The sequence below is a fragment of the Ipomoea nil genome, unplaced genomic scaffold, assembly GCF_001879475.1.
Source record: "Ipomoea nil cultivar Tokyo-kokei standard unplaced genomic scaffold, Asagao_1.1 scaffold3377, whole genome shotgun sequence".
In the NCBI taxonomy this organism is placed as follows: Eukaryota; Viridiplantae; Streptophyta; class Magnoliopsida; order Solanales; family Convolvulaceae; genus Ipomoea; species Ipomoea nil.
Genome location: NW_017619805.1, coordinates 461,513 through 473,324, shown reverse-complemented (window position 1 = coordinate 473,324; position 11,812 = coordinate 461,513). Strand labels below are relative to the sequence as shown.

Below are 11,812 nucleotides of genomic sequence, written 5' to 3'. Positions count from 1 at the left end.
AGTTTTAATAATAATAAAATAGTTTTCATACTATATATTTATGTGCAATTCCCACACAACCATTATGAAATTACTATAGTATTTGTAAAAATAAAAAAATAATAAAATTATTTTAATAATAATAAAATAGTTTTAATACTATATATTTATGTGCAATTTCCACACAACCATTATGAAATTACTATAGTATTTGTAAAAATAATAAATTAAATACAAATTTATAATTTTAAAGTAAAAATTAGGTTCTTACACATCCATGTTAATTTCCTTAACAACATCATACATAGAGCAACTCTGTATAAGGGATCCACGGACTTTCGGGCAAAGCGAACTCTTCCTCAATCAGCTTCACCTGCATACATGCACATGTAAGAGAATGAGCTATGGAAGCTTGTACGGAGAACATTCTAAACTTTGTTACTGGAATCGGAGATACAAGAACACATTTGGTTCCCTGTGAGCCAGTATGGTAGAAGTTAAGACAACATACATATAGAATCTAAGACACAGCAGAACTATCCAAAGCTAGATCCTCTATGTCAATCATGTTTGGAATGAAAAAGATACCCTACGGATTAGATATGTTACAAATTTGAGTTTTTTCTTCTGAATCTGCAAAAAACATGTGACTTGAGGACCCCTCGAAAACTAGATTTTGTCCCTAAAACAGTTCCACCATCCAAACACATAACTCAATGTTTACACTTTACAGAAACTATAGTAACTATGGAACAAACAAAGAGAAGCTTAGCAGTTTGTAAGACATCAATCAGAAAGATGCAAATGGCGCAAACTGAAGAGAAAAGATAATACTATGATGAAAAAGTAGATAGCATAAGATTACTTCTTCCAATCCCAGGAGAGGCAGATAAAGCATAAATCATAGATGACAAAATGAAGCCCTCAAACATCAATATAGACATAGGTGCTCAAACTTCTCCTGATTATATAGGAGTGTATTCTAAGGCATGATTATGAAGATTCCATAAGACTTTAAACAACCACAATTGTCAAAGATGCATAATAATCCAAATAATGGACTAATTTCCTTTTCAAACATTGTAGTTATTCATTTTCCATTAGTAAATAAAGAAACAGCTTTTTAACACTAAACTGGTACCTTTCGTTTAGCTGGTACTGATGTGTTAGCAACTGGTTTGAAAAATGATTATAACCTGGTCAAGAGGAAGAAAAAAATTTTAAGGACAAAAGAAAAGTTAAGAACTTGGTCCTATATATAAGCAAATCATACCGCCCCTGAGAAGACTTATTCTTGGCTGCCTTGATCTTTTCTATCGCCTGAATAAAACCAGATCAAGATTGAGTTGAGGTCTTCCAAAAACAACCATATATTAAGAATACATCAATTATGATTGGAGAAAAGATTCACGTCAATCAACTTCATCAAGTACATGTCTCCTAGCCAAATGGGCATGGACTCACCATAGAAGTACTGTTTAACTATATTCAAGTGAATAAAGAATGATAGAGAACATGACACTAACAGAAGTCTATGAACATAGCTATTTTCGTTAGGGTTGATGCATTGAACAAAGGTGGCCACAACAGAGGTAAAATATAGAGGATATCCATGCATGGAAAGACAATTTTAGGCATAGTAAATTTCTGACCAAGCAGCAGATTTAAGTGCATCACATGAGATAGTAACATGGCTTAGTTCACCACCAATATACAAGCCAGAATAAGTTATGAAACTGTACATTACACTTTGTTGAATCCATTATTAAAAGCTTGCTGATGCCATAATAATGTGACAATTGGCACACAATAAAATTAGAGACAAATGCTTAACACCTATGACTCATAATTTGATTTTATCAAAGATAAAAGGTGCAGATGATGATTCTGTAGGTTAAAGTACCTATGAAGTCCCTGTACTATAGTGTTTTGTTCAATTTAGTCCTTGTACCTTTATTCTGTTCAATATAGTCCCTCTACTTTAAAAAGTGATCAAACTAAGGACAATTGTCCAAATCTCATTACGAACATGATCGTAATTATTTATTTTGGACATACTAATTATATATGTTGGTGGTAAAAATAATAAATTTTAAATATTTATAAAGTAATATATGAGTAGGAATATAAATATCATCAGCGCCACGTAACCTAAGTTAACAATAATATTAACACCGTTAACTATTGTCCTTAATTGCACCACTTTTGAAAGTACAGGGACTAAATTGGACAAAATAAAAGTATGAGGACTAAATTGAACAAAACACTATAGTACAGGGACCTCGTAGGTACTTTAACCAAATTCTGTATCTAGAAACCATAGCCCATGAAATTTTTCTTACATGTACTCATCTACCACATTTGTCAATTAACAAAGTCAAAAATAGAAAGTAATTAGGAACTAAGTCCACTCACCATCTCCTGCTTAATCCTCTTGAGTTCCTTGTCATTTGACTCGGCTCTGCCTCCCAGATCTATGAGACAAAGCAAACTTCATATAGCTAGGTTGTTAATGGAACTTACACAAAAAACACCTGATAACGTTCAATCTGGATATTGGAGGAGACTCCAATCTGACATAAATTGCTGAACGAGAGAGCCTAGAAGACTTAAAAAGTTTACAATAACTTATTATAAAGAGTGCACCAAAAACGATACTTTAAGGCTTTAATAGATTCTTAATTTGTGGGAGTATATACACAATAGGACAAAAGTAAATATTTACTCCAACATTGTTTCAATTCAAAGAATTGCTTACTCTAGACTCTAGTGAGAATGTGGATTATGAAAAAAGATTACCTTGGACTTTGTTTTGGCATAAGGTGTTAAGCAGGGGTTTAATATAAATCATTGAGAAACATATCATCTCATCTGGACTGCCTGGTGTTGTCTGATCTCCATAACTGAACTCCTGGTAGGATCACATATCAAAAACAGAATAAAAATGTGAATTATTGAAATTCACCTATTAGGCCATTACATAGTTCAAGATAGATGTATTGCAATATAAACAATGAAATTGCAGAAGGGCATATATTTGAAATTTGGCTTAAGTGAACCAGGAGGGCATGCATCATCCAAAGTTACAGGGTAGCACAAGAAATCCAAGTCCTAGAATTCGAAAAATAGATGCAGACGACAAAATAGAATTTAAAACCAAACTACTATATGTTTAGATTAACTAATTAAGGATCATCAAATTTGCAGTTGAATGTTCACTGAAATAGAATGAACAAGTCAAGAAAGCCTACAGTGTAAAAAAAGAAAAGAAAAAAATATTTGTGTTTTTCAGCAAGAAAAGGAAATCCAAGTTGGTAGAGAGACAAGGAATTGAAAATTTTAACAACTAGTATTAAGGATCAAGTGGAATACATGTTACAGCCCGCACATCAATTATGCTCTGCTTGAGTGAACTGTTCTAACAAGTATCACTTTTATGCTCTCACCCGTCCTAGGTATGTAACCAAATGCTTCACAAACAAAACTAGAAACTGTTTCGTATTGATGATCCTGAATAGAAATTAAAAGAATAAAGGCCAGTGAAGGAGGAAATCACAAAGGATCTTAATGGGAAATAAAAGAATTGAAATTTTCATAGCAAATCAATCATTGCGGAAGATAACAATTTACCTCGAGCATTTTAATCTCGAGTTCATCAGATAGCTGATCAATGGATGTATTAGCATCCACATCAAAGATTCCCTCAGCCCTGAGAACAATGTAGCCAGTTTTCTTCTGCATCTCTTCCTGCCATGGTACCAAATACTGTGAGAACACTTTCCTTTAACTTATAAATCACAGGTATGGTATGCTGATTTTAAAGAAGTTACAAGTAGTGGCATCAATGATGAATTGAAGCATATCAGAAATCATTAAATTGGTGATGGTCTAGTGATAAATTGAAGTACGGATTCATTGCTCCCCTTCATGCTCTTCTCAAGGTCCTCAATCCTCTTCTCCATGAACTCAATATCCTAATGAAGCACAGAGCAACAGACCATTAGAATACCATCCCAATGAATAGTAGATACAAGAATATTCACATTTATTTAATTTATTATTTATTATACAAAAGCTCTGATATGCAGCACCCTTTTTGAATTTTGAAATGCCAAATCAAGCATAAAATAATATCTAATAGTACCATTATCATTAAGGAGTGTACAATTTTTTGTTTACCTTTTTAATTGGAAGATTAGGAGTTAGCTCATCTGTAAAAACAGTGAAAGAAGTTTACTGTACAAGATCAACACTAGATTTGGCTAAAAATAAATGAACCAGCAAGGAAACAAATGATAGCACCAGCCCTACATATGCATATCAGTTATACAGGCAAACCATCTTTAGTGCTTGAACAACTAAACGATTAGAACTTAAGTGCAGAACTACAGATGCATATCAATTTGTTTTTTTCTTTTTGTATAGAGAGGATAGGATAATCAAGTACCTGAACAGTTCTTCACGAACACCGCCGCCGAAATTCCTCTCCTCTCCGTCAATCCGGAGGTTGATGATGAAGCCGCAACCAACGCCACCATCTGCAAGTGGTCTTGTGCTGCGAAAGGGAGTCAGAGATTAGTATTAAGGGTTTTATGGTCTCTGAACGTATCACCCAAAAAAGTCATAAATGATCGAGTTAGATCTGAGCGCAAACCACATCTAGATCTGAGAAAGAAACAAAACGAAAAACAGAGAGAAACCTCTGAGCTTTCTTCTTCTTTCTTCTTCTTTCTTCTTGGAGCGGCGGTCGTGGGTGTCTGAAACAGGGGCAGAGACGTCGGCTATGGCGGTGGTAGCAGTAGTGGCGTCGGCAGATCAGCGCTGGAGGCGGTGGCTGTGTCGAAGTTGTCACGGTGTGGTGCGCATCGGCAGATCGTCGTCACGGTGGAGGTTGTGAGGCCAACGGCGTGGTGGCGGTAGGTGTTGTGGCGATGAGACGATCGAGGCAGATGGCGGATGAAGATTTTAGATCTGAGATGCGATTTTGATGTAAGTGGTAGATCCAGGGTTAATATTAGGCTACCATTTCTATTAGGAATGTTGCCTATTATAAAACAATATATATTTTGAGGCAATCATTTTTATTAGAAATGGTTGTCTATTATAAATTAATTTTTTTTAAAATATATTAAATATAGAATGGGCAACCATTACAACTAACAATGGTAGGGGACTATTGATCACTTATTTACAAAATTGTCACCGCGAATTTTTAGGCTAAGATTAGGCAAGCATTCTTTCAACAATGGTGGCCTATGGTCAATCTTCTATGTTCAATTTTGTACTAGTGAATTATGCATCGGAATATAGTTTTGGTGAGTTTTATCATTACAGATAGGAATGTCAATTTATTTAACATATGGTTATAATATAAATAAATTAGCGTCTTCTATCATAAAGTTATAATATATGTACATATTCAAAAGTATTTTTATGTGTACATTTTGAGGTATTAGTCTAATTTCTTTTATGTGTATTTATTATGCATGAAAATTTTAAATTAGATTAATAGCTTAGTACATTAATATTCTTTTGTGTACAAATATCAAGTGATCAATACAATTTCATAACTGAAATTATTAAGTTATTTTGATCACTTTGTGACTAATTACATAAAGTATAATAAAATCTACCCACAGGAATTTTATTATATTAATGTAAATAGTCAAGTTGGAATATCAAATCATATATCTTAATTTACCCACAGGGATTACGAAAATGAACATGGTTTGACAGTTTTATAATAAAGTTGTAGATGAATCTAATTGAATAAAACTTTAGCCCACATGCAAGTTTTATGTCACTAGATTCTTCTATCCCTTTGATAATAATTTTATCATAAAGTTTTAGTTGAGTCTAATTGAACAAAACTTTAGCCCACAGGCAAGGTTTGTGTCACTAGATTCTTCTATTTGATTATCATAAAGTCTCAGTTGAGTCTAATTGAATAAATCTTTAGCCTACAGGCAAGTTTTATGTCACTGGATTCTTCTGTTTAAATTGATAATCAAGATAAAATTTTATCATACCAATTTTAGAATTTATAACTTTAAGGCCAGTTATAATTCTATGTCACATGCATGGGTTGCATTGGCAACACATGTATTTTGTTAAACTACAAAACTTTAGTAACTTGAAATTGTTACTGTATGTGGCTTACTTGGTTTTTCAGTGTACCATAATAGAGCTTTTAAATTTGGACATGATATACTCTTGGGTCCTTATGTTGGAATTGTACGTATCTAGCCAAATTTCAACTAAAGCAATTTAATTTGTTTAAATAGTTGAAAATTGTGTCTGTTACATGTACATATTTAGCATGTCCAACTATGGTGGGGAATTATAATCCTTGTTAGATTAGTTGGACTTGCTAGTGGGTATATCATTTATGCTCAAGAATAAATTTAAGAGTAGGAGTAATGGTTTGATCAGTGGGAGTGATCATTTAAAAGATGATGTGGCTTCCCCTTAATTAATCAATATTATATGATCACTAGACGGTTATCTTGATATTTCAGGCATTGACCTTAAGCGTAAGAACAATTATGCAACAATGTGATAAACAATTCCAAGTATACTCCCAGGAAAGTTGGTTGGGAAGGAGCCTCATTAAAAACCAACTTCTTAGACAGAGTAATGTTTCAAGGGAACTAGTAGCACAAGCAGGATCACCTGACATAAAGTTGACAATTATTGTTTTTTAGATTTTTATTAAGTTTTAAATTTTCCGAAAAATGTTTTAAAGGCTTGCGGTGTTAGCAATTGTTTTTTCATGTTAAATCTCCTGACTGTTATAATATTATGTGATTATTATGGCTATTCATTGCAAAATTCTGAAATTGCAATGAATAGCCATAATAATCACATAATATTATAACAATAAGGAGTTTTAACATGAAAAACAATTGCTAACACCGCAAGCCTTTAAAATATTTTTCGAAAAATTTAAAACTTAATAAAAATCTGAAAAAAAATAATTGTCAAATCATAAATATAATAACCAATAATTTCCGACTGTAACAAGTCGGCCTAAAGGCATATTCGAAAAATAGTTTACACCCAACACCATTAATAATGAAAATTAAAAGATAAAATAACATGGCTCTTATTTCAGTTTTGTAATATAATTTCCGTCAAATATTCAAAACCGAAAGAGTAGGTAGTTTCAGTAACATAATATGAAAGCATAATTGATATGGAGTTTCATAAGAAAGTAAGAACTAAAAGGCTATAAAATAGAGTTGGAAAACATAACCAATCAACCACAAATTAGCAAAAACTATTCTGATTGGTTTAAAAAAGGGCAAGAGTAACTAAAACTGGGAAACTTAAACACTTTAACGCGAAACTTAATGACAGAAAGTGAACCTATATTGCACAAATTCCGCCACTCCATGTTCTGAAATTATGCCCAAATCTTCGCCACTGAAAGAGGAAGAGAGAGAGCCGACGTCGACCGTTCCTTAATGACGAAGATCATCTCTCCATCACGCCTTTTATTCCAAAGCCACCAGCCGGATATCTTCCTCATGCAAGTCGCAGCGACGCCTACTTATGCATAACTGAAGTCCTTCAAGCCGCCCTCCATCACAACAGTAGAATCGGTGACTTCGCCTGGCCTCAATACTGGAGTTACAAGCAACATGCAGCCTGACGGCGATCAGCCCAGCCGGCCGTGGAGAGAGAACGCCGGAAGAGGAGCCGGCTGGAGCACCGCCGCTCACCACCCTCACCTGAGACCCAGCGTCGCCATCCCTCCGCCGTCTCCCGCAACCACACCAACAGATCGCAACCAACAAGCAGAGAAAACAAAGGCGGCTCCAGAGAGAAAGAGAAAGAAAGTGGCGATCGAAGGCGGGAATCCCAGCCCTGTCACCGCCTTCTCGTCTCGACACCTCCCGCCGTCCGCCACCCACCATCTGCCAGCCAAGCCGTTCGCCGGAACACAATCACCAGTAGTACGTGACAACACCTCCAAGGAGCACTGACAATATCGCCCAATAGTGCTACGGCTAGAGGTGCCACCACCGGCAATGTCAAATGGAAACATCCAGGGCAATGCTCGCAACACACAACGGCGCTAACAAACTTAAGTAGTGCCCAACGGCACTTCTTCTGGTTACCAAAGACAACACCGTCTCAAGGAACAGTTTTTCGGCGACATTCATGGCAACAACAAATACCTCTCATGCCACAACCAGATGCCGATTCAAATGTTTTCAAATATAATTTGGCAACAAACCCAAGTATAAACTCACAGCAGGTATATATTTTTGGCACACACACACACACACACACACACACACACACACACACACACACACACACACACACACACACACACACACATATATATATATATATATATATATATATATATATATATATAATGCATATATATATTCAATAATTTAACAGAAGGTATTCCCTTACTGAAGGTAATCAGATCACATGGAATGCATACAAAATAATTGCTTCTCAAAATGAGAAACGCCAACAACTGCACTAAAAATGATTGATGTATTTTCAAAGAAGAAATAGTAAAAATATATACTTCATATTATACTCATATTCGAAAACATATATCATATGCAAATAAACAACCAGGCAGAGATAAAAATTAGGCTCTGATACCAAATGTTAGACACATACAAAACAATACAGGTAATCTAACCTTATAGCATATGATCAAGCATCTCCAGCCATAGTTGTATAATCTCCGTTGCATTGTTTGAATAACAGTAATGAACTTTAGAATTTCGTCTACCACTTAGTCTCCTGTACAACTAGATGGTGTAGTGTCTCAAGTCACAGGAGCAATGGGAGGGCCCTACATATATATAACCTACGTGTCATCATTATAGGTTAAGTAACGGAAACCGTTACTTCCGTTTCAAACCACAACATTATGGCCATAAATGGCCTATTGACTTGCATCACTTAATAGTGACATAATGGAAATGTTACAGATACAAGTTTTTGCAACTCAAAATTGTTGAATCTTCCAACTTAGGTTAGACTTGGCACTTGAATCTTCACTTCTTGTAGGCTAAAGTCTAAGCTTGATCTGCAAATATTTAGCTCTTCTCTTTTTTCATTGGTCAGTTTCTTAGCATTTAGAATGGTTTTAATCACTTGATATTGTCAATAATAAGACTAGCACATTCTTCAGTCTTTATTGAAGGTATTTATAGGAGCATTGAAATAAATTCGTTGGAGGGAGATAAATTTCAAACGTCTCTTAACTCTTGCGTATTAACCTGTGGACATTGTGAAATGTTACTTTTTGTCATATTTTCCAACCGTTTGACACGTCTTTACCTGCTGCACTTTATTTTTTGTACTGCACCTTTTGTATAGGATTTTAAAGAAAATTCCCATTGGGATGTATACCTAGGACTTCAATTGCCTTGGTGACACTTCCCATAATGTTTATGACTTTAAGGTTTCAAACTATTTGCTCACAGAATGTCTCGAACAGTAGCTCTAAGTGGTCAATTCTTACCCTTCGAGTTAACTCTTCGAATCATAACGTTTTGTAACCTTTCAGAGATGACTATCAAATAGTCATTCCTACCACTGAAATAACTTAATTAACTATTATTCTTTAAGTTAACTTTTCGAATCCACACTACTCGATAAGGTTTGTCCTTCCTTTCTTCGGCCATTATATTGCAACCTTCCAGTCTTCTAATCTTCAACTCTTCATTGCATTGCTACCACTCTTCGTAGCTCCTCATCTTTTTGACACATCATTTGAGAGCTTAAGTTTATTACTCGAAGCGTAGCTATCTATTCGAGTTATAGAATTCAAACTCTTCAGAACTATTCGAATTGAATGAGGAGACCTCCTTCACACAAACACACACACACACACACACACACACACACACACACATATATATATATATATATATATATATATATATATATTCGTGAAAAAATAATTTATTAACTGCGAATAGACCGAAGGGAGGCAAAACCTCTAAAATCATACAAAAAAGCCATTTGCGCCATTACGGGCAAGCTATCAAAAGAAAAAAAATGCATTGTCGTATTATAACTGAGCCCAACCTCTGCTAGAGCATCTGCAACTCGATTGGCCTCCCGGTATACATGCCGGATCGTAGAATTCCACGCCTTCAGACAGTAGCGTGCAAAGTCCACCACAACCTTCAGCTTCCACAGTATCCTCGCCTCCTCTGATGCGACCAGATTGGCTATAGCAAGGGAGTCGACCTCGATTGCTGTAGGACGCAAGGCAAATGCGCTGCACCACTGAAGAGCTCTTTGAAGAGACATAGCTTCGGCCTCCAACGCGGACGAAGCATCAAAGCGAAAGCACAAGCCTGCCACGAGATGCCCTCCTAAATCCCTCAAGCAAGCACCCCTGGTAGCCCCATTCACCACGAAAATTGCGTCTGTGTTCAGTTTAAGTCATCCCCTTAGCGGCACAAGCCACTTAACCCAAATTGAGGTTCTTTGAGGCGGAGCAGCAAACGGAACTTTCAAGCCAGTCGATAGGAAGAAATCATCACGCGACCCCATGCGTCTTGGCCGAGAGATAGAAACCAGAAATGCTTCCCTCTTGACCTTTTTTATTGTGTCACTAATTGAGAAGGGCAAGCCTTAGAAAAGGCACTGATTATAAGCACACCACAAGAACCAGAGGATCAGACAAGGAAGGAGCTGCGCTATAAAGTCCCCGGCCGTGCCTGGCGTTGACGATAGCCACCACATATGGCATCCCGATCTGAAAGAATTAGCTGTGGTGGCTGCCAACCCAAAAACCCTGCCAAAGTGGTCCTAAACCTGTTGAGCTTTACTACAAAAATATAGACAGTGGTTCAGAGTCGTAGAAGCTTGAAGACAAAAAGGACAAACAGATGGTTAACAGATGCCAAAGCGTTGAACGACGTTCGGGAAAGGCAAATAGTGCCAAAATAATGTCCACATGATGAAAGAAATTTTCGAAGGGATTCCATCCCCCCAAATGCGGGAAGAGGAGAGACAATGCCCCGTCTTGAGCCGGAGCGTGTCGTAGGCCGAAGAGATTGTAAAGTCGCCGAAGGAGGAAAGCAACCAACCTAGCTCACCCGAGACTGTCTGGACATTTTCAAGTACGAAGTTCTTCTGCTGGTGCATTTTTCTCCACGTAGCCGACGTAACTGTGCAGGTATGACCTTAGGGATAGCTAGCATGCATAAAGCTGCTCCATAAGGATGCTCCCTGTAAGAGATTAAAGTAAAGCTTTGCAGAATAAGCCTATTGAACTGAAGTGAAAGATCTAATTCCCAAACAACTCTCCATAGTAGGAAAACAAAGCTTATTCCACGATGCCCAGTGACGCTTCGACTTGCCGCCGACCTCCCCCCCCAGAAAGTTCGCAAATCTGGCTTCCAGGGCCTTCGTCGTTTGTCTAGACAAGATAATAGACTCCGCAGTATACAAAGGTATCGAGGAAAGAACATGCCTTATTAGGGTGAGCCCCCCCCCCCCCCCCCCCGGCGATAACAACTTCCGACTCCAACTGAAAAGCTTGTTATCGACCTTTTCTAGTAGATGTTGAAAGAAAATAGGCTGGTTCCTCCCCTTAAAGAGGTTCACTCCTAAATAGCGAAACGGTAAGCTCGACCGTTGCATGCCCAATGTACGAGACATGACAGAAACCCTTTGGGCCGGATACCGTTTGGAAGTCACAAAGAAGCTTTTGTCAAAGTTGATCTTCTGGCCAGATCCTTCCTGGTATTGCTTCAAAACCTCTATTAACGCCTTTAAAGAATTCGAGGCTCCATTCACAAAGATGACTATGTCATCCGCAAAAGCTAAGTGT

At 36.8% G+C, this 11,812-nt stretch overlaps 1 protein-coding gene across 2 annotated transcripts; it reads right to left on the bottom strand.

Annotated features, from left to right (window-relative positions):
- Positions 1-206: 206 nt before the first annotated feature.
- On the bottom strand, positions 207-5,007 carry LOC109170910 (DUF21 domain-containing protein At1g55930, chloroplastic-like). Of its 2 annotated transcripts, XM_019320047.1 has the most exons (8): positions 4,680-5,007; positions 4,427-4,534; positions 4,159-4,190; positions 3,888-3,953; positions 3,610-3,726; positions 3,352-3,489; positions 2,779-2,890; positions 2,289-2,453 (listed from the first exon to the last, which is right to left on the bottom strand). In XM_019320047.1, exons 2-6 carry the CDS (start codon positions 4,515-4,517, stop codon positions 3,373-3,375), a joined length of 423 nt encoding a protein of 140 aa, XP_019175592.1. In that variant the 5' UTR covers positions 4,518-4,534; positions 4,680-5,007; the 3' UTR covers positions 2,289-2,453; positions 2,779-2,890; positions 3,352-3,372. The 2 variants fall into 2 exon arrangements, 1 of the variants encoding a protein (XP_019175592.1); XR_002052495.1 differs by lacking the exons at positions 3,352-3,489; positions 3,610-3,726; positions 3,888-3,953; ... (1 more) ...; positions 4,427-4,534; positions 4,680-5,007 and adding exons at positions 207-352; positions 1,121-1,175; positions 1,253-1,299 and having other exon boundaries at positions 2,395-2,453.
- Between the last annotated feature and the right edge of the window lie 6,805 nt (positions 5,008-11,812).